The sequence below is a fragment of the Podarcis raffonei genome, chromosome 14, assembly GCF_027172205.1.
Source record: "Podarcis raffonei isolate rPodRaf1 chromosome 14, rPodRaf1.pri, whole genome shotgun sequence".
NCBI lineage: Eukaryota > Metazoa > Chordata > Lepidosauria > Squamata > Lacertidae > Podarcis > Podarcis raffonei.
Window position 1 is genome coordinate 37,081,305 of NC_070615.1, and position 22,687 is coordinate 37,103,991.

General features: G+C 46.0%; 1 protein-coding gene and 1 long non-coding RNA gene across 4 annotated transcripts; one reads left to right on the forward strand and one right to left on the reverse strand.

The window, feature by feature from the left end:
- Positions 1 to 1,331: 1,331 nt before the first annotated feature.
- Positions 1,332 to 7,982, reverse strand: LOC128401551 (uncharacterized). The gene is made up of 2 exons (XR_008327484.1): positions 7,882 to 7,982; positions 1,332 to 1,814 (listed from the first exon to the last, which is right to left on the reverse strand). It is a non-coding gene; the product is annotated as an uncharacterized LOC128401551 (long non-coding RNA).
- Positions 7,983 to 8,081: 99 nt separating this feature from the next.
- Positions 8,082 to 20,836, forward strand: AMDHD2 (amidohydrolase domain containing 2). 3 transcript variants are annotated; one of them, XM_053364721.1, is made up of 12 exons: positions 8,082 to 8,187; positions 9,872 to 9,978; positions 10,433 to 10,569; positions 11,491 to 11,630; positions 13,834 to 13,888; positions 14,610 to 14,822; positions 15,437 to 15,525; positions 15,936 to 16,080; positions 17,027 to 17,134; positions 17,896 to 17,964; positions 18,720 to 18,821; positions 19,828 to 20,836. In XM_053364721.1, exons 2-12 carry the CDS (start codon positions 9,893 to 9,895, stop codon positions 19,914 to 19,916), a joined length of 1,233 nt encoding a protein of 410 aa, XP_053220696.1. In that variant the 5' UTR covers positions 8,082 to 8,187; positions 9,872 to 9,892; the 3' UTR covers positions 19,917 to 20,836. The 3 variants fall into 3 exon arrangements, with proteins under 3 accessions (XP_053220696.1, XP_053220698.1, XP_053220697.1); XM_053364723.1 differs by lacking the exon at positions 8,082 to 8,187 and adding an exon at positions 8,201 to 8,293; XM_053364722.1 differs by lacking the exon at positions 8,082 to 8,187 and adding an exon at positions 8,307 to 8,515.
- The last annotated feature ends 1,851 nt before the right edge of the window (positions 20,837 to 22,687 follow it).

The window sequence follows — 22,687 nt, forward strand, 5'->3', positions numbered from 1 at the left end:
CAGCCAATAGTCAGGCATGATAGGAGTTGCAGCACCACAGTTCTCTTTACAGCTAATGTATGCCACGTGCACACCTCCAGGTTTTCTTGTGCGCTTGGAAAAAGCATCTTATGGATACCACAGTAGAAAATTGGGTATAAAAATGTGAGAACTTGGCTTTTATTTACATTTTAGGGAGTAGATGCAGATGGCTAGATAGGAACTTTCACCAAGGATCTGTAGACTGCAGGGATGTGGAAACCGCAGCTCTAACAGTAGCTAGAAGGCTACACCTTTTATTATAATCTCTCCCTTGGCTAGGCTGGCTGTGGCTGATATTTAGCTGAAATCAAACAGATAGTTCCTCAGCCCTGCCATGCTTCATCTTTCCACCTTCCACCCTGTACTCATGGAGCAAATGTACTAAAAACCAGAGCCATGATTATCAGGACTCTTGATTTGGGCATATTATAACTTCAACCAATAGCTAATGAACGTCTATACTTCATAATTTACCCAGAGCTGGATTGTCTAGCTCTGAGAATATGAGCTACAGTTGTGCAGTAACAGCTCTTTCATGTATGGGCATTTATGAAGGGAAAAAGTTTCCTCCAGATATTTGCATAGTCTGAAGACAGGTTCAAAGTAGATAACTTCAAGAGAGACAAGAGATTGCAATCCTGTACATGCAAATTTAGGAGCTGGCTCAGCTGAATTGAATGCTTCAGCGTAAACATGTGGCAGCTTTTCCTTCCTAAATGTGACCGTTGTTGTTAAGCATCCATTCACCAGCAGGCCCCAAGGTGGTTTACAACAATTTTAAATTCAGAACTGAAAACAGGTGGGCTCTGAAAAACACACATCTTGGATGTCAAAGGTGAGGGTAAAAAGGTGCATCTCCAGCATTCCCCAAAAGCGTGGGGAATATAGTGAAAAAGCCAGCCACACCTCTGGGTAGGAATTCCACAATTTAGGGGCTGCCCCAGAGAATTCTCTCTCCTGTGCTGCCACTACCCGAACTTCTGAGTGTGGTGTGGAGGGTCTGCTCTACTGATCTTAACACTCAGGAAGGTCTATAGGGAAGCAGACATTTCAGATATTTGGGGCCTAAGTTGTAGGTGGCTGGATATACCAAAGTGACTGGAGCATCATGTGCATAGTCCTTTACTACTGTCTCTTTAAATGAGCAGCATAATTTAAAAAGACAACCTGCAAAGAAATGTACAAAGCGTGCACCCTTTTCTCACAATTATGTGCATGGCAACTGGCAGGGGTGGGTGGGGGGGTGTCCTATGTATTTTTAAAAGAAAAAGCGAACGGTCCACCTATGCACCATTACCCAAGTCTAAATGTTTTGAGATTCTGATGTATTATTTGAGTGCAGAGGAGGCAAAACCACATAAGGGACCATGTGCAGAAATACAAAGTAGTGAAACACAGGAGCCCAGAATAAGCCTGGATATTTTTTCCCTGAGAGCCGTGTTGGTGCATCCTAGTAAGGATGAAGTAGGTTGAGGCATCCCTGCAATTACATCAGCAGACAGTCTCTAGTGATTCGGGCCATTGAGAACTTCTTCGTGACTCATTCAGCCCCCCTCAGACCCTTTACGAGCTTCACAGATTGGATTGGAGAGCATCGCCCCCCACCTTGCCAAGGCAGTACCTGTATGGGTCTCCTTGCAGTGGTGGTGGGTGTCGGGACGTGAAATGCCAGCGTTTGCAGCATCTAATTAAGGGGGAAATGGTTTGGGTCTGCAGATAAGCTCTTGTGAAATGGAACGGATGGCCTTGTAATGATTTTGCATTGAAGCTCTGCGCTGCAGAGTGAGTCAGCCCTGCAGAGGAACAGAGAGGGGGAGGGAGAAGCTGACAAAAGGGAGAGGGAGAAGCAGCAGCAGTAGTGATGGATAATATCCATTAATAGGCCACCTCGGTCCCTGGAAGAGGCCTTAAGTCAAATGCTGATTGCGTAGGTAAATTCTCTTTCCGTTGACTGTGCTTCATCTTTTAGCTCCCCCCACCCCCGCCCCAAAAAAAGCCCTGGGGAGGAAAAAGCAAGCCTGTACTGACATAGGTTCCTAGCGAAGATTTAATTGGAAGTGTAGATAATTACAGGTCCTGTCAATTCCTTTTTCTGAAAGAAGGATCACGTAGTACAAATAGCTGGGGAGGAGGGCTTAAGATGTTGCTGGACTCCCAGTGCAGCATTGTCCATGGTCATGTTCACACCATAAATTTAAAGCACTATCGCCATGGTTTCCCACAAAAAGATCTATGAGCAGTAGGAATTAAAGGAACTTAAGGATGCCGAGCTGTCTATTCCCTCCACAGAACTACAGTTCCCAGTGTGGTTTAATAATCCCACTTCGAAAGGAACTCTGGCAATTGTATCTCTGTAAGGGGAACAGGGGTCTGCTAACAACGCTCTGCACCCTTAGCAAACTACAGCTCCCAGGATTCTTTGGGGGGGAGCCATGACCGTTTAACGCGGTATGATAGGTGCTTTAAATGTATGGCGTGCCAATTACAGAGATCTTGGGAGTCATAGTACAGTAACTTCTTGAGAGCCAGCGGTTCCCCAAACAACTCTCTCTGAATGGAACACTAAAGTGTATTTTCTGTGGAATAGCTGTAGCTGTTGTGACCTACATGTGTAGCAACCTGGCTGTAAGCTTTATTTATTGAGCCTGCCAAAAAAAAAATCTTCTGAAAATACTGGATTCCTTTTCAAAGAAAGATTGGATTTATTGAGGGGAAAGAGAGAGTAGTAACACATGGCAGTAAAGTGCATTGCTCCCTGCATGCGGATGATCCTAGATTCAGTTTCTTGACGTCTTCAGGTAGTGGGAGAGACCTCAATCTGAACCCCTGAGGAGCAGCTGCCCATCAGTGTAGACCAGGGATCACCAAGCTTTTGGAACATTGACACTGTTCCCTTCTCTCTCTGATCCTCCAGGTCACACTCCCCATCCTTCTGGATCCTCATAATCTTAACATCAAAACCACCAGCACCTGGCTGTATCCACAGATGGGATCTATGATTTGTTGCTGGTCTTGTTGTTGTGTAAAAACCATGAGGATCCATGGCTTAGATCAAGGTTTTTGTGTGGATGACAAGCTCCAGACCTGTGATTTTTTTACTGTACAGTCTACAGCGTAAACTTTATTTTTAGTTGCTGGGTTTTTTGAGACCTTGTGTAAAAAATCACTCAGATTCAGTACTCTTAATTCCTTTGGACCCCCTGATCAATGGTTACCAAACTTTTTTCCTTGTCAATCATTTTAAAGTTGCTGGCAAACTCCTTTTTCTGTCTTTTGTAGCAATTGCAGTGTGCTGTGTTAGATGCTGTGTGGTTTTTAATTGTATTTTTATTGCTTCTTTTATTTCTTACATTCTCTTTTATTGTATTACAATTTGCATTCCATGGAACTCAATGCAATACAAAATAGGGAATAAAATAAACACTAAAATCACAAGTAAAAACTTAATGATGACATTGCACGGACCACCTGAATGAAATTCAAGGACCATCACAGTTTGGGAACCCTTGCCCAAGAAACATTATTGTTTATTTCTATTTTATTTATTGCATTTAGATCTCACTTTTTCCTCCAAGGAACTCAAGGTGGCTTATGTGGCCCTCCCTCTCCTCATTTAAGCCCTGCAACAACCCTGCAAGGTAGATTATGCTGAGAGGCAGCGCCTGGCCTAAAGTCACCCAGTGAGCTTTATGGCCAAGTGAAGATTAGCTCTTCCAGGACCTAGTCTGACACTCCAACCACTCCACCACAATGCTACCAGACCAAGCACTAGCAAAATCCATCCATTTTCTGAACAGACACCACACACAGTCTCTTGCTTCTGCTCTCTGTCCTGTCCTGTGTTTTGTTTTCTGCATCTGATCTGGTTTCCTGTGGATCAAAAGAGTAGCTAACTCAGGCTCCTAAATTTTTCCCCTGGAAGCTGATGCTCCAAGAGCAATCTAATCTACAGAGAGGCCTGAGAAAAGGACAGAGGCGCAAAACGCACACCAACTAAACCCTACGTCTAGATCATGTGCCTGTTGCCAAGTGATACAACTGGTGCTTCGCAGCTTGAATTCAGCTCAAGGGATCGTTTTACATGGCCTCCTGGTCAGGCCTTTGCCCTCTGCTCTCCTAGCTGGGCCAGGACTGAGGAAGGCAGGCATAAGAGCGGATTGCCGTGGTAGATCAGATCAAAGTATTATCTCATGGGTGGGGAAACTCAAACTTTGGGGTGTCAAATGTGGCCCTCAGGGCCTCTGTATCTGGCCCTTGGAACTCTCCTTTGGCAACAATCACTCCTCCCATGCCACACCTCTCATTGACTTTGCTTTGCACCTTGAGTGTTTTTGCCTGGCTGGAATGTGTCCTTGGGCGCTGATAATATCTCCTGCTTGTCTGAATGGAGAAGGGTTTGCAAGCGTTCAACCTACTGTACAAAGGGGAAATCTGCATCCTTTGCTCTGCTCACTTTTGCATTTGGCCCCACCCACCACTATCATGTGGCCCTCAGAAGGTTGAGCAGAAGCGAAAGCAGCCTTTGGACTGCCCCCTGGTCCACCTAATCTAGTTTTCTACCTCACAAGCAAGCCATACAGGTGATGGCTATCCCCAATTGCTTCACCCTGGCACCTAGCATTCAGAGGTAAACTGCTGCTGTCCATGGCAGTTTCATTTTAACTACAGTGACTATTGACTCGTTCATCCCCAGTGCACATGGAGCGTGCGTTCCAACCAAATATGGGTCAAGTGTTGATCCATTAGACTGAACCCAGTCGGAAGGTGTTTTATGCATGAACAACACTACCTTGTGAAGATTGAACCAATACCCCTCCTTGTGTGGAGATACCTACAGTCATGCCTCGGTACAGTACAGAGGCACCTCAGGTTACATACGCTTCAGGTTACAGACTCCGCTAACCCATAAATAGTACCTCGGGTTAAGAACTTTGCTTCAGGATGAGAACAGAAATCGTGCTCCGGAGGCGCGGCGGCAGCAGGAGGTCCCATTAGCTAAAGTGGTGCTTCCGGTTAAGAACAGTTTCAGGTTAAGAACGGACCTCCGGAACGAACACCACTGTACTACCAATGGAGCATCGTCTCACTGATTTACAGGGACAGAGTTTGCATCAGCGGTAAAGGTAGCGATACTTGGCATCATAGGTGTGTACACACCATACATATAAAACACATTCAAGCACCCCACTCCAAGGAATCCTGGGAACTGTAGTTTACCCACGACAAAGCTGTGATTCCCAGCACCCTTAGCAAACTACAGTTCCCAGGATTCTTTGGGAAAAGGTTTTAAATGTATGGTGTGGATGTGACACATCATGGTAGAACTCAGACATCCGCTCAAAGGGCCCCCTCAGCCTCATTTTTATTCTGTTGGCAAGAAGGGGAGATGGGCTTTCAGAAAGAGAACTAAAAGGAGGTGGCAGAGAGAGGACGTCAAGGGTGGCCCTCCTCACTGCCGTCTCTGGCCTTAACAGCACCATTAAGGAACTACAGTTCCCAGGATTCTTTATAAAGTGAAAAGAGAAGTGTTAAAGTAGATTTCAAGAGCACTTTGTGCAAATATGAACAAGCGCTATTCTACCAAGTCTTTGCATTGCAGGGGTTGGGCTACATGAGCCTTTGGGGTCCCTTTCAACTCTACAGGTCTGTGAGGCAAAACCAGGCACTGGGTCATAAAGCAGAATCTGGCTGAAGAGCCTTTAGGTGCGTAATCATTATTCAGCGTCTGCATCTTAGCAGGAACAGTGGTGGCAAGGAGGAAGAGTCTACTTATTTTGCGGTGCCTTCCAGCATGAGTGACTCAGCCCTTAGCTCATGTCCTCCCTGCCTTGCCACTAAGATGTCAGAAGCCTTTATTAATATGCCAGACCTGTTGTCAGGAAACCTTTCAGCAGGGGATAAGAAACACCTCTCAGCTACCAACAACACAGACGGATGACTGGTTTTCACAGCCACCTCAGATTTCCATCACATTGATACAGTTCTGCAACTAGGTCTTCCTGCATGCATCATTATATCCTACATTCGTGTTGAATATATATATCCCCCGCGCACACGCACGCACACACACACACAATGCCCTGAAATCTGCAACAGATGAGCACTGAATTTGATGGTATCAGCCAGAAGATCCTTGACACTGAAATAGGCACATGGTCCTGAAGATTTGAGCAAGGTGTTACTAAATTTATGTATTCTGTGCATGCTGGCATCCCCTCCAAAATCCACATTTAACTCCTGATTTTTGTGCCACTGAATTAATTATTAGTATTGCAGGCTTCAAAAGTCTTCTTCAGCTTGAAGGCCACATTCCTTTCTAGGCAGCCTCCTGAGGAACACATGCCAGTAGTGGGTGGGACCATGAGCAAAAGTAGGTGGAGCAACAAAAGTTAATTTATGCACCCACATCCTCTCTCGCCTCCTTCCAAGCAATCAAGAGGCATTAGCAGAATTCCAGCTACATCCCAGCCAGGCAAAAACACTCAAGGCAAAGCAAGGGCAGGGGGATGGGGTATTGACCTGGTGAGAGGGGTGTGTGACTGAGGAATCAGAATTGTAGCATCGGAAAGGACCACAAGGATCATCTAGTCCATCTTTCACCCAACATGGGGCTCGAGCCCACAAGCCTGAAATCAAGTGTCTCATGCTCTACCCACTGGTGGTATAGCTTCACCCATATCCTAAAAGTTGTGGTATGATGATGACGATGATAATAATAATAATAATTGAAATATACTCAGAGACGCAAAGTGATTTCATGCTCTTTATTCAGCTCATAGTGGTGAGGAGGAATGAATGAAAGTCCCCTCAAAGTATCTGCTTTATATACATTATTTACACAATGGGCTGCACATGATTGGCTAATTCCGGAATTCTACTGTAAGCCAATCAGGTTGTGGATTCACTTCTATCTGGAGCATGATTGGGTAGTTCCTGCCAACCAATCATACTGCTGCATTGTTCTAGGACCAATCAGACTGCTGCATTCCGAATCCTATTGTTCTAGGACCAATCAGACTGCTGCAGTTTGGATCCTATTCAACTCAGTACATAATAATAATAATAATAATAATAATAATAATAATAATAATAATAATAATATATGTGAAGTACTTTGAGCACTTGAAAGATAAATGCTGCTTCATTATTATTACCTTACCTCTGCCTGATTTCCATCTCACACACATATTCATGGATCTTGTGTACTAACATGAAGTATCTCTACAAGAGCAAAGATGGTGAGGGGGCAGGGCAGAGAAGAACTGGTGGTTTTCCCCCCTACAGACGTTCTTGTCCAATAAGCAAGCAGACATGTGGCTGGATCCTGGTCGCTGGTTGCACTTTACCTCAGCACCATTGTCACTCTTCAGAAAAAAAAGGAAACTGCCTGCAGTATGCAAATATTGTCTGTCATGCCCATTTCTTAGCTGCCCTTTGGCATGTTCTTCCTGCCTCAGGGGCCGAAGAGAACAAGAAAGAATAGGCAGCTAGAAAGCAAAACAAACAGTTACAGCAAAGGTCCTGGAGGCTGGCACATTAGGGCAAATGGGGCACTGCCCCACTGACCTCAGTCTGCCCAGCAGGCAGCTTAACTGCAGTCAGATTTTATAGTTTAACCGATTTTTACATATATATATATATTTAATGTATTTCTTGTACACCCCTTGGAGTAGATTGTAGTTAAGCGGTGCAGAATGAGTGAAAACAAATATAGAAACAACAACAACAAATTGTTCAAATAAATAAAAGTAAGATAAAATGTTTAAATAAATAAAAGTAAATAAAACAATAAATTGCTTAAGTAAAACATCTAAATCAGGTAAACAAACAAACAAACAAACACATATGTATATCTACCACCTAATTCCCCGTCTCCATAGAATTGCATACTCAGCCATTCCTAGTCAGCTGTTACTCTGACCATCTCAAGATGGAGGTAAGGGTTGCTGCCGGCACTGACCCCTTCCCTTCCCTTCCTTTCCTTTTCCTTCTCATCATGGCGGCTCGTCAGTGCCGCTCACGTGCCCGTAGGGAGCCCATCCCCCCCACAGTCTTTCCTATCAGCTGACGAGGAAAGACTTGTCACGTGAGCGAGATCCGCTGCTGGAGAAGAGCGTTAAGGCAGAAGTTGGGCGACCCGAGAGACGGCTTATGTGTTGGGAGCCGGTAAGGACAATGCTCTGCGCTTCTTTCCGAGGGAAACCACGGGGGTTCAGCAGCTACTCGGAACACCTCTTCTTTCCCTGGAGCAGAAATGCTAGCCAATGAGAAGGTGCTTGTGTAAAGCACATGCTAATTTATGCAGATATAGGCGGGACTGCTCTTTCTTGGGCAACTTGCCCCCCCCCGCATTGAGTGACAGATGACATCACGCTCCTCGGTTTCCGAACTGATACACTGGGCTGAACCTCTCCATCGCCCCTCCATTGACATGATGGGGGCCGATTTGCTACCAGTCTTGAAAATAGAAGCGAAGGCGGAGGAAGCAGACACGGTAGATTTCACTGCCCTGCGTTGTAGTGATTTAGATATGATTTACAACCCTCCTTTAAACGTTAGAATATTCCACAAGGCAGTATAAAGTCCCCAGTGCAATAAATGGAGCACAACTAGAATTGTTATTTTTTATATGTTTTAGAGCAATAACTTTAAGGAGAATATACATCTATATAATGTATTTACATTATTGTAATATAATTATTTCACATATTCCTATATACCATGTGTTTTTACAAACTTTGTAAGAGGCTTGAGATTTTAAGAAAGAATATAAAATAGTGAAGCTGAACTTATTTGTTTACTACTTTTTCCTTTCCTTTTTTAGTTAGTTAATAAAATTTGGTGCAACCAAAGATTTAAACTGGCACTTTGAATTGCACCTAGAAACAGACTGGCAGACGCTGTACATCTTGGTGATTAAAATATTTTTAGCACCAGTTGCTGGAAAATGCAGGAGGAGAGAGTTCTGTTGTGCTCAGGTCCTGTTTGCGAGCTTCTTATGGGCATCTGGTTGGCTACTGTGAGAACAGGATGCCGGACTAAATGGGCTAGTGGCCTGATTCAGCAGGACTCCTCTTATGAGCAGAGGCAGCAGTGAGGGTGGTTCTTACCCTATTATTCTTACTGCAGGGAAGACAATTACAGTTTATTTGCAAACGTATGTAGGCATTTGGCATCACATTGGCTATGCCTGCCAGGCCTAAGGTATGTGGTGGATTCTAGTTTCCCATTAATGAAGGAAATGCACTCTGCACATGCACAGTTGTGTTTTTAAAGAGGGCTGCCTCTGACCTCTGTGATGTGCCTTACGCATTCTGTTCTTTTTTAAAAAAATAGAATGCAAAATGTTGCAGCAAGAAAAGCAGAACTCTGTCAATCATATAAATAAAAATGTTGGAGTTTTTGTATGGTTTTGTTTCTGCCACAGAGAGGTCCAAGGGAGTATGCCATCTAATTGCTGAGTTTACCAGGCATTGCACCTAGACTTTCAAGAACATTTTTTTAAATTTAAGCCCCTGTTTTTGGCCCCACTTCCAGATCAATAAAATAAGAACAACAACAACCAAACCAATACAGGCCCTGCCCTCAAGTTTACAATCTAAAAGATAATGGCAAAACACGGGGGAAAGGAGATGGAGGGAGGAGGGGGGAGAAGCAAACCCAGTCATTGGATTTTAAGGTTACATTTCTTATGGTGACAGGCAGGGAAGGAAACAATTCAGGTAACCAGATGGAATGGCTGCTTCTAGGTGTAAGACAACAGCAGTGCCTGATGTGGTCTTCCTTGCAGAACTGTTTTGTTATTTTCCCACCTATTCTGTCTGTGTTTTGCTTCCTTTCTCATTACCAGGCACATTCCCTGAATGCCTGAATGATGCCACCTGACAAAGCCACCTCAGATGCTCCAGTCTTCCAGTTTACTAACTGCTGGATTTTGAAGAATCATGAGCTGCAAAGGTGAGCGTGGTGGGGAGGTGCTTTGCTTCTTGTTGTCTGCGATGGCCTTAAGGTGTGTAGCCATCATTGAGAGTAATCACAGTATGTCCTGGATCCAGTGACATGGCAAACTGAGGCTAATAAAAAATGGAATCAAAATCTTCTGAGCTCTTCCTTGTGACCATGCCAGAGTGGGAGGATGTGCATGTGAGCCTCTGTGGAGGCTAGGCTTGTTTTTTGTAACACTAAACTATGGTTTATACTTACATCTGAAGCAGCCTTGTATGTTTACATGTACCAGTGTTTGTTCCTGATCAAATATCTTTGTAAAGACAATGCTAATTTCTTCAACTTGCTAGCATTTGTTGATAAATTTCCAGTGAAATCTGCTGCTTTTTATTAAATGTACTTGCAGACACATAGCTTTCTCCCAGGTCTGACTGTGCTCTAGGTTACTGGTTGCTTCTGTTTTCAGAGACGACTTGTGGGTGAGAGAAGGAAAAATCCTAAACCCAGAGAAGCTGTTCTTTGATGAAAAGAAACCTGCAGACATCCAGCTGGACTGCAAGGGAAGCATCCTGGCACCTGGCTTCATTGATGTGCAGATCAATGGTAAGGTATCAGAATAATTCTAGTACAAGAGAACACCGAGGATTAGGATGGTTTAAGCAGTGCAGAAATTGCTGCCTTGTAGATCCGGCTTGTATAGTCCATGCTTGAATCTTTTAAAAGCTTTGCTGTGAAAATGTGACTTGCAGAAAAAGCATAGAAGAGTTAAATAAGAGAGGCAAGTTGGAAGAAAACATTATTTCATAATTTTGTGGGTTCTAAGCTTTTACATATATATGAGCAGCAAGTATCCCTTAGGAAGCCCACAGTCATCATAGAATGAAAGAATTGTAGAGTTGGAAGGGACCACAATGGTCATCTAGTCCAGCCCCCTGCAATGCAGGAATCTTTTGCCCCATGTGGGGCTCGAACCCATGACCCTGAGATTAAGAGTCTCATGCTCTACCAACTGAGCAATTTTATACTATATTTAGATCAGGAATGGGTAGCTGTTTTCAGCCATCAGGATCCACATGACATTGGTAGGTGAGACAACAGATCTGAATCTTAACATTTGTACAGTTGGCTGCAGTTCAGCCACACAAAAGCCAGAGATTTCTATGCCTATATTTGCCCATCTGGACAAGCAAGAGGCATTTGTACAGTTCAAGGGAGCTGGAAAGCAGGATCCCTCCACTCAACCAGTGATATGTTACTCCTGTACATCTTCTGAGACACCCTGGATCAGCCATCTCCAACCTGCTGCCCTCCATGTTAAGGGCTACAACTCGCATCTTTCCTGACCATTGGCCAAACTAGCTAGGTTACAGAGATGGGAGTCTGTATCAACTGCTTTATTTATTTATTTATGCATGCATGCATGCATGCATGCCCTGCCCATCTAGAGGGCACATGGTTAGGGATGGCTAACCTAGCTTTTATAGCATAGCCAGTGGCAACTTATCTGTTCTTTCCTTCACACAGGAGGCTTTGGAGTGGATTTCTCTCTGGCCACAGATGATGTGGGAGCAGGAATCTCACTGGTCGCCCAGAAAATATTGTCTCACGGAGTGACCTCTTTTTGCCCAACCCTGGTGTCCTCACCATCATCTGTATATCACAAGGTAAGCAAGAATAGGGCCCTATGAATACCCTTCCTTACTCATGAGATCTAATGTTGCTCTAAGCAGCTTTTACACGCCTTGAACAACCTGCGAGTCGAACACAGCCAACCATGTGTGGCAGCCTACAGAAGTGTGATAAATCTCCCATCTTTGCTGTTTGCCTGGGATTCCAAAAACAGAGCAGCAGAGTGAGGCCCACAAGAGTCTGACATACCACAATACAAAGCTGTGTTGTTCATGTTGTTTCACAAATTGTGAAGGCCTGAATGACCCTCTGATAGTTGAGCTGCCTTCTGTGCCTATTTCCATCTAGATGCACACACCCCAAACTCTTGTCCATTTCTGTTCTTTCTCCTTAAAGCAGGCACAGGTTGGTCAAATTAATCCCAGTACCATTAGAGTTCTCTGGGATCATGGGAGAAGTCTTGCCTGTCGCCTGGTACCCGAGGTGGCTGGTTCCCAATGAGACTGGTAGGGCAGAAGACAGGGAGCCCAACAGTAGGTGGCGCCAGAGCTAATGATAGGCAGAGCCAACTTCTTCCAGTTTTGTCCCCATCCTCTTCCCTACTGAATTCTACAAGCACAACACTGACAGAAAGGAGAAGGCACGGAGGAAGCTGCCTTTTCCTGACTCATGCCACTGATTTGTCAAGCTCATTGCTGTCTACATTAACTGGCAGCAAGTCTCCAGAGCTTTAGCAGGGGACATTCCCGGACCTACCTGAGGAGGCAGGGGACAGAACCTAGGACCTACTGCATGCCTCTGAGACAGACAGTTCCACCCCCTGAAATGGTAGCAACTGTTTAAAGTGGTATTGTAGTGCTTTAAATGTACGGTGTGAATGTGGTATTTTTGTTCAGTCACTGAACAACAGCTCCTCCCGGCTAAGGTGGAGTACCTCTTCAGCTCATGTGTCCTTGTCTGTTTGTAGCCTTCCCCAAATGAGGAAGTAAATGGTTGGACTCTAAACTGAGATTGCTAGTTGTCAACCTTTAGACTGTTGATATGGTGCTGTTTTCATGGACCTACAGTGGTATCTCAGGTTAAGTACTTAATTTGTTCCAGAGGTCTGTTCTTAACCTGAAACTGTTCTTAACCTGAAGCACCACTTTAGCTAATGGGGCCTCCTGCTGCTGCCGCACTGCTGGAGCATGATTTCTGTTCTTATCCTGAAGCAAAGTTCTTAACCTGAAGCACTATTTCTGGGTTAGCAGAGTGTGTAACCTGAGGCATATGTAACCTGAAGCGTATGTAACCCGAGGTACCGCTGTATATATATCTATGTTTCCTATCAAATAACAACACATACCCACATTGGGAATACAGAGCTTAATAGTTGTGGAGAAAAGAAAGAAAAACAGGGGTGATGGTTGTAGTTTTAGACTTTGCAAGAACAGCAGTCAAATGGAAGTGTCTCTCCACAAGCTTCCATGTGTCAATGGAGGGTGAAAGACATATTTGATTGTCTTAACCAAGTCAATAAAGGGATACCCGATCAGGAGCTTATGTAATGAAACAGGGCTAAGGCCCATTTTTCTAAGACTGTGATATCTCTCTGTCTCGTGGGGCTGAGGCCTTGTTGGTTTCATGGGTCCATGAGGCGACCAGGAAACAGGGCCCAGAAGAAGGTTTGTCCTGAAGTGCCTCTCTGACTAGGGCCCCATCCGCACCATACAATTAAAGTACTCTGATACCACTCTAAAGAGCCATGCCTTCCCCCAAAGAATCATGGGAAGTATAGTTTGTTAAGGGTGCTGAGTCGTTAGGAGGCTGCTATCACCCTCAATGAGGTACAATTCCCAAAGTTCCTGGGATCCATCGCTGAGGAAGGATCACTGGTCTGAGCCCCCACTCCAAACAGCCAAAGTTGACTCTTAAGGCAAGATAGTTGGGATGCTATCTTTTGTACTCATGTGGGTTCAGGGCAAGTGAACGATTGCAGCTATGGGACCACACACTTTAGCCAATTCAGCACTGAATGTAGTGACATCAGATGACTTTAGTCCTGAGTTCAGATGTCACCTTGGCCACATACTCAATGAGATGGCTTGACTGTATCCCATCTGCAAAGTGGGAATCTTGCCGGCCGCCCTTGCAGCATGGTTTGAACAAGTTAATTATGCAAAGTGAAGTCAGCAGGCAAAGGCTTTCTGTTCATACATTTACAGCAATGATTAACTGTGATGTTTCTGACGACTCCAGGTGCTGCCTCAGATCTGCGTCAAAAATGGAGGACTTCATGGAGCTGGTGTCCTAGGTGAGTGTTACGCCTGCTCTCCCACAGGACAACATCTGCCATATTCATTACCTTTATACCTCACCTTTCTTCCAAGGAACTCAAGGTTGGATACATGGTTCCTTCCCCTGCCACTTAACCCTCACAGCAAACCTGTGAGGTATGTTTGGCTGAGAGACAGTGAGTGGCCAAAAGAGACCCTGTGAGATTTATGGCTCAGTAGAGATTTGAACTCAGGTCTCCCCATTCCTAGTCCACCATTCCAGGGGAATTTCAGTCCCAGGAGCCAAATGTGACTTATAGGCCTCTCTATCTGGCCCTTGGGACACCCTTCCCAGGCCACGGCCTCTGCCCCCAGGCCTCACCCCTCACTGGCCTCTCCTCCAGTGCTTTTTCTTGGATGGAATGTGTCCTGGAACTGTGTTGGTGCTTCTTGTTTGCCTGGATGGAGCTTCGAGAGAGGGGAATGAGGAGGAAGGCGATGAAGACTCACAGAGTAGTTTGGCTCTGTAGGTCTGCCTTGCTGCAGGTTGGGACTTGCAGAAGAGGGCATCAATGTCCTCATCCAAGAACAGGGATGGGGAGCCTGTGGACCTCTAGATGTTGGGCTTCAGCTCCCATCAGCCTCAGCCCACTTGGCCAATGGTCAGAGCAGATGGGAGTTGTTTCCCAGCAACATCTCCAGGGCTTCAGGTTCCCCACTCTGCTCTAGAACTCACCCATCTCTTCTGCAATGGGACAGGGGTTCATCTGGAGGGTCCATTCATCAGCAAAGAAAAAAGAGGGGCACACCCAGAGCACTGCCTTCGCACCTTCGAGACGGGAGCCTTCCAGGAATTGCTAGACACCTATGGGAGCCTGGACGGCGTCCGTATTGTCACCCTAGCACCTGAGATGAAGAGGAGCAGTGAAGTGATCAAGGAGCTCACCAAGTGTGGCATCTGTGTGTCACTAGGTAAATATTGCCTCCTCTACATGAGACCTTCAAGTTTGAGCTCTGGGATCTGGCAGGCAGGGAACAAGCCTAGGTCCACACATGTTTTGGAACAGCAGAAATAATATTGTGCATTCTATTATTGATCGAAGGATGCATTCGGTGTGGGGGTTCCTGGAAGCGGATCCAGAGTTTTCATATATTAGAAATGGGGAAATGCATTATATTTCCAACAGCTGGGATGCCCACTGAATATTAGGAGTATAGGAAGTTGCCTTCTGTTGAGTCAGACGTTGGTCTCTCTAGCTGAGTACACTTGACAGGCACTGACTCTCCAGGGTCCAGAAAGGAGATATTCCCTGCCCTACCTGGCGATGCCATGAATTGAACATGGGACCTTCTGTTATGCAAAGAAAGTGACTCTTTATCACTGACCTACAAGGTCTCCCTTAAGGATTATATACCCAATGCACATACTGGGAATGTGGGTTGGGTGTTTGTTGAATTTGTGCCTTGGGGTGCCAGTTCCCAGTCTAATATTGCCCCAAAGAGTCCCTCTATCTACAGGTGAACTCACAGGCCCAAGGAAGCTTGCTGGGTAGGAGCGTTTTACACCTGGTTCTCCTTGATTCTAGGTCACTCCATGGCTAACCTGTCTCATGCCGAGGAGGCTGTTCAACATGGGGCCACCTTCATCACTCACCTTTTCAATGCCATGTTACCTGTGAGTAGCATCAATTACCTCCAGCCCATCAGGCCCCTTGATCCAGCCCCAGACATTCTCCCTCTCAGTCTGGCAGGTATCTTAAGAATCTCCACATATTTTTTACCTTACTGGAAAGCAAGATTTTGGCCTTTCTGGTTGTGAAGCTACATCTAAAAAAATGGGAATGATGCCTTCTGAATGTGGGGTGGGGGTGGAGGTCAACAAATTTTAACTGGTGCCACCCCTACCCCTGCACTTGCGTCAGGAGTGGAGGAGGACCTGGAGGAGAGCCTTGAATGAAGGATTCCCACAGGCTCATGTTGTAATATTGGTGCGACCCCTCAGATTTCCTCTGCCTGCCAATCTCCTTTCTTTAACACTCCATGGGGCACCATTCTGATGCTCATCCTGGTTTTGTCTACCTGCAGTTCCACCATCGAGATCCTGGGATTGTGGGACTCCTCACAAGCGACCAGATCCCCCCAGGTCAGAAAGTGTTCTATGGCATGATATCAGACGGCATCCACACGAATCCTGCTGCCCTGAGGATCGCTCACCGGGCTGACCCTAAAGGTTTGTCCCATTGGGCAGGAAATCCCCTGAGTAGTGAATATGGAGTTAGTCTTGCTAGATCGGTTCCCAGCTGCTGCCTGTAGGTACTGAGGAAACAGTGTGATTTATTCATTTATGTATGTATTTTATTAGATATATATATTACTCTTCATAAAAAGATCTCAGGGCTGTTCAAAAGATAAAAGCACAAGAGAAAAGCACAAATAGAAAAACAAAACAAAACAATAGACCCCCCCCCAAAAAAAACACATGTAAAAGGCTGTAGAATATTGATTAGCCAAAGGCCTGGCTGAAGAGGAACACTTTTGCTGGGTGCCTAAAGATATATAGGGGGAGGTAGAGAGAGATCAGCCATAACATGTTCATTAGTGAGAGTGAGGCCACATCTGCACTATACATTTAAAATGGTAGTGAGGCAGTGTGGTACAGTGGCTTGAGTGTTGAGCCTAAGACCTGGAAGACCAGGTTCTAACCCCCACTCAGCTGTGAAGCTCACTTGGTGGCCTGGGACCAATCACTCTCTCTCAGCACAACCTACCTCACAGGGTTATTGTGAGGGTAAAACAGGAAGACACTACCTTAAGGTCCTTGGAGGAAAGGTGGGATATAAATGTACCGTAATAAATAAACAAATGCCACTTTAAAGCCATCATGGCTTCCCCCAAATAATCCTGGGAACTGTGGTTTGTTAAGGGTGCAGAGAGTAGTTAAGGGATCCCCATTCTCTTCACAGAGCTATAGTTTCCAGATGATTGCTTTAAAGTGCCATAAGTCTGCTTTAAACAATGTAGATGGGGCCTGAAAGAGTGGGGAGTCCAGCAACATCTGGAGGGCCAGAGATCCCCTATTGTTGACCTAAAAGAACCAGTGGCTTGGCAGTTCCTGTGTTCTTTGCTGACCTTTATGACGAGACTGGAGTTAACATGAGCCAATTATGTCCCTTTAGGTCTGGTCCTGGTGACAGATGCCATCGCAGGTATGGGGCTTGCCCCAGGCAGGCACACCTTGGGCCAACAGGTGGTGGAGATGGATGGGCTGAACTCCTACATTGCAGGTGAGTGCCCCAGAATCCAGGTAGGGAGGATGGGACCCTGGACGACTTTCTCATTCAGGGTTGGAGTGTGTGGCCTGACATTTGAACCATTAAGCTCTTGAAGGCCCAAACCTTGCAGATACCAGGAACAACCTCCTTCCTGCATGGCATCACCATGATGTTGGCTGCGCAAACCATTGCTCAGTGGCAGAGCATCTCCCTTGCATGCAGAAGGTTCCAGGTTCAATCTCTGGCATCTCCAGGCTGGGAAAGATCTCTGTCCAAAACCCTGAAGAACAGCTGCCTGTCAATGAAGGCAATACTGAACTAGATGGACCAATGGTCTGGCTCACAATAAAGGCAGCTTCCTGTCTTGCTACATTGTGTGCAGCTCATACTGGGCTCCATGCTTGATCCTGACTGCTACAGTCACAAGCTATGGACCAGTGCAAAGTGAATCTCCCAGCATAAGTGTGTGATACCAGGATAAGACATTGCACACTTAGTCCTTTCCCACAACCTAGTGATGGTGCATTCTTAATTATACTGGCTAAACTTGAAGCATTTTCCAGAGCTGTTGCTCAGGTTAATGACCACAAGGGAAAAAAGAAAAATGCACCTCATAGAGAAGAAAGGAATGAAGTTGTGTTGAAGTGCTGTAGACTCAATCCTAACAGCTAGTCTACTCAGGAGTCAGGAAACTGGACCCGCATATTGGCTTGTGTGAACAGCTTTCCATTTAACTTTGTACTTTCGTTCTCTCACCCCTGCCCTCTTCACAGGGACCAAAACGCTGAGTGGCAGCGTTGCAACCATGGACACATGTGTTCGACATTTCAAGGATGCCACTGGTAAGGCTGTTCTGTGTGGGATGAGAAGGGGGAACCCGTGGCTGTCCGTACGTTCTTGGACGAAATGGTCCTCCTGTGAATCAGGAATTGACTAAGTAGCAGGAAGTAAAGAGCAGGAAGGAATGGACAGTTCTTTGAATGGAGAAAGTGGATTCCCCCAAAGATCGGTATTGGGGCCTATGCTTTTAAACTTGTTCTGGCCACAGTGATCCATGCATTGGTAACCTCAAGACTCAATTATTGCAATGAAAGAAAACGCTGCAGCTAGATTGTTGATGGGGACAGACTATCGCTGGTGCTAAAATGTTTGCCTTGGCTGCCTGTAGGCCTGCAGGTCAGGCTCAAGGTCCTGTTAATAATTTACAAGGCTCCAGGATGCCTCAGGCATCCCCACCAGATCACTGAGGTCTTCAGGGGAGTTACTGCTAGTGGTCCTCCGTGGCTTGGATGCACAACTTGTGTCCACCAATAGCCATGCATTTAGTATTACATGCCCAATTTTATGGAACTCCCACTTGAGGTCAAACAGGCTCCCTCCCTGTCGAGCTTCTAGCACCTACTGAAGGCTTCTTTATTCCTGCACGTATTTTCATTGAAGTTCGATTTCACTGTTTTAATTGATTTGTTGTTGTTGTTGTTGTTGTTGTTGTATTCTGTCTTTGTAAACCAGCTTAAAGACTATTGTAGTTAAGCAATATGTAAATTGCTTAAGCAAATAAATAAAATCGTAGTGATGGATCTTCTCTCTTTTTCAGGTTGCTCTGTAGAGACAGCACTGGAAGCTGCTTCTCTACACCCTGCTCAGCTCTTGAAAATCGAGGACAGAAAGGGCACCTTGGATTATGACACCGATGCAGGTATTGGCCGTCATTGGGAGAGCGAGTTCCAAACCTCCCACCCCAAGCCCCTCCTGTGTGTGTCTTCTGCTGGAAAATCCTCAAACTGAGGAGAGGGTCTCTTCCCCCCCCCCATCAGGGAGAGCACAACAACTGGAGTAGGGTGTGAAGTTCTAGGGAGGGAGAGAGTAGGGCAGTTTCACTGGAATCCTAGTGGACACTTGAAGCTGTGCTTGGTGCAGCTATGACTTTGGGAAGGGGAGGAACCATAGCTCTGCAATAGAACCCATTCTTCATGAAGCACCCAGATTCATTCCCTAGCAAACTCTAGTTTGAGGACAGAGAAGGTAGCATGTAATGGGGAAGACATTCCCCTGAAACCCTGGAGAATTACTGTCAGTAGGCAATAATATGGCCTGATATAAGGCACCTTTGCCTGTTTTCTACTCCTTTAGGGATTATTGTGGATCAGGGATGGAGACCTGTGACCCTGCAGTTGTTGCTGGACTCTCACCTCCCATAACCTTTGGCCACCAGCATTGGAAGGGCGACAGTTTCCCCATCCCTGCCCTCACATCAGTCTCGACCGGATATTTCTTTTTCATGCACCTGTTTCAACAGGCATTGTGCCAAATATGCAAAAAGGAAATGGCTGTGAGCATTGTTAGGAGTGCTTGGTGGCTGGTCCATTAGAGCAAATGGGGCACTGCCTCACCAACTTTCAGACTGCCACACAACTGCCTTCTAACTTACATCCACGCCAGATGGGTGGCACTGCCTGTCAGTTTCCCCCTCCTTAGTCTCAGTGTTGCCTTTCTAGAACTCAGCAGGGAGGAGGAAAGGTTATAACAGCAGAGGGAGTTGGCTCCACCTGTCATTGGCTCTGACTCAGCCTATCGTTGGCTCTGGTTCCACCTACTGTCAGGCTCCCCGCCTTCGACCCCATCAATCCCAGCAGGTGCCAGCTGCCAATGGCCCACTGTATCCACTTCCTCTGTTGAGTGACATAAATTTATATTCCATACAGATTTCTTGTTGCTGGATGACAACCTCCATGTTCGGGCAACCTACATTGCAGGCCAGCAGGTCTGGAGGCAGGACAGCTTTGCCATCTAAATCTAGAGCTGAGACTATGACAGCAGCACTTCATTTCAGTGGCAGAGAGTGGATTCTAGCCAGAATGGAGCATTTTTTCTCCAAATGCCCCTGTCTCTCTTGTTCCTGCACAGTGGAGGCTGGTCCATTAGGGAAAATGGGGCACTGGCCCACCATTCTCAGCTGGCCCTCAGTCAGCCAGCCCTCACCTACCTGTCTTCTTACTTAAAACCAACCCAGGGGTGGCCCTGGCTCACAGCTTCTTCCTCTCTGGTCTCAAGTTTTGCCCTTGTGCAACTCAGCAGGCGGATGGGGGACAAACCTCAAATAAGTTGGCTCCACCTCCCATTGGCTGTGGCTCCCCTCATCACTGGCTCTGCCTCCATCTTCTGACCATCCCACCAGTCCCAGTGAACACCAGCCATCTCTGTTTCCTCTGACTCTGGAAAAAAGAAGACTTATTCAAACAAGCCCTTTCTCCTGTTCACAAATTGCATCATGCATGACAAGTCGCCTGTCTCCAAGGAGCTGTGGATGGAGCTGTTTATTTCCTCACCTGGCCCCAGAAACCCGGAGGTGGTTGTCTTCTCTGGCTGCCTTCAGATGCTTGCTTCTCCCATTTTCGTGTGTGAATGGAAAGGCCTGGAGGAAAGTATTGCACACGGCTGAACCGAACCCGCAAATCAATTTATGAGGCTGTTTTTATCTAAAGAACTTCTCGAGCATGTCTGAAACAACAGGAACTAGACACTTGCCCCATAGATTTTAAAAACGCTGAATTCTGCACTAGGTGCCACAGGGGAGCTCTGGCCATTTTCCTCCCACAGTGCCTCCGTTGTGGCCTTCAGCCATAAACCCACCCCTACTCCTTGTAATGCTGGAATTGTGCCTTTTCTTTTACTGTCATCTTCCTTGCCACAGATTAAAGCCAGCTGAGACATCTCATGCATGTTATTCCAATTCTAGGAGGGTGAGATGCTACCATGAGCTTTCGCCCATGTCTGAGGTGTTCCTTAGGGTGCTGTTATTTGCCCTCTCACTGCCAGCCATCATCAAGTCATCCTAACGAAAGAACCCACCTCATCCCTTGTCCTTTCTAGTTGCCTCTGCGCTGCTCTTATATGGACCTGTAATATTCCAATAAGGAAAGAACCCTGCAAGTCAGATTCTGCATAAAAACCATCCAGCTCAATTCTGAAGCCTGACTTAATCTTGCACATATGTATACCACTTTGCTGTGCATAATACATTCTGTTCCCTGGAGTAATGAGGGAAGAAAGGAAGCTATGTGGAAACTTTGTGCTTGGCCTTGTATTCTGCCTCCTGCTTCTGAGACTGTTTCCTGAACACCTGTCCAAATCACAGGGATCAGGCTTGTGCAGAGCTTGTCTGAGGCCCAGGGCAGGACCTTGTTAGAATAAAGTGATAAACTCAAAAAGCAGCCAGTCCCTGGCAGGGCCCCCTGCTGGCTCAGCCCTCCAAGGCCTGGGTCAAGTGTACCCATCTGTCTCCTGCAGGGGCCTGACAGCGACTAGAAGCCTGGGTTGTCTGTGTGGGGGTGATATTCTCAATACAGTGGTACCTCGGGTTAAGTACTTAATTTGTTCCGGAGGTCTGTTCTTCACCTGAAACTGTTCTTAACCTGAAGAACCACTTTAGCTAATGGGGCCTCCTGCTGCTGCCGTGCCGCTGGAGCACGATTTCTGTTCTCATCCTGAAGCAAAGTTCTTAACCTGGGGTACTATTTCTGGGTTAGCGGAGTCTGTGACCTGAAGCATATGTAACCCGAGGTACCACTGTAACCTGAATTCTGAACTAGGTGCCACATTCCAGTTTTGTGCTGCTCAGTTGCTGATGCATGGATTCACAAGAGCCCTGGTGCCACAGCTACATGTTGCTCATTTGTTGTTTGCTTGAGCTCTTGTCTTTGAAATGTCGGAAGCTGGTGTTAAGAATCAAAGTCCTAGGCCCTGCTGGAGACTGGGCACTGTAAGCAGCCAAAGCACAGAACAAATGGCCATGGTGGGTTATGCTGGCGTATACATATATTCTAAATAGTTTTCTAAATCTTTAAATTCTAAATAAATAGACAAACGGTTGCCCACTTCTAAACTCAAATGAGGATGCACGTTTCCCATGTTTTTGCCATCTCCTTGGGGTCTCTGGAAGTTAACAGTGCAATCCTATGTGTGTCTGCTCAGAAGTAAGTTCTCCCTGTGTCCAGCAGGGCTTACTGCCAGGTTGGTGCGTACAGAATTGCAGTCTAAGTCTCTATAGTCTGGGGTGAGTGCGTTTTAGAAGCACTTAAAAATTAAGTATTACAAAAAAGAAGGAAGACATAGAGGAAATAAGAATCATGAAATATTTCTTAGGCAGCAAAAACAGTAAATGGTGAGATCTTAATACCACACTTGTAATAGCATACATTTTTGTAGGTTGGATATATGGAGTAGAAGAAGAAGAAGAAGAGGAGGAGTTTGGATTTGATATCCCACTTTATCACTACCCTAGGGAGTCTCAAAGTGGCTAACATTCTCCTTTCCCTTCCTCCCCCACAACAAACACTCTGTGAGGTGAGTGGGACTGAGAGACTTCAGAGAAGTGTGACTGGCCCAAGGTCACCCAGCAGCTGCATGTGGAGGAGCGGGGAAGCGAACCTGGTTCACCAGATTATGAGACTACCGCTCTTAACCACTATACCACACTGGCTCTCTAGTAATCCTCAGTTGGCAGGTAGCTCTGCTAGGGTGCCTGCACACACACACACTCAACCTCACTATCTTGGTAAGCAG

What these genes read in the sequence shown, in the direction of transcription:
- AMDHD2 (XM_053364721.1), top strand. Translation starts at nt 9,893, where the DNA reads ATGATGCCACCTGACAAAGCCACCTCAGATGCTCCAGTCTTCCAGTTT. An exon ending in CATCATCTGTATATCACAAG is followed by an intron (nt 11,631 to 13,833) that starts GTAAGCAAGAAT and finishes TGACGACTCCAG; the next exon opens with GTGCTGCCTCAGATCTGCGT. An exon ending in GGATTATGACACCGATGCAG is followed by an intron (nt 18,822 to 19,827) that starts GTATTGGCCGTC and finishes TATTCCATACAG; the next exon opens with ATTTCTTGTTGCTGGATGAC.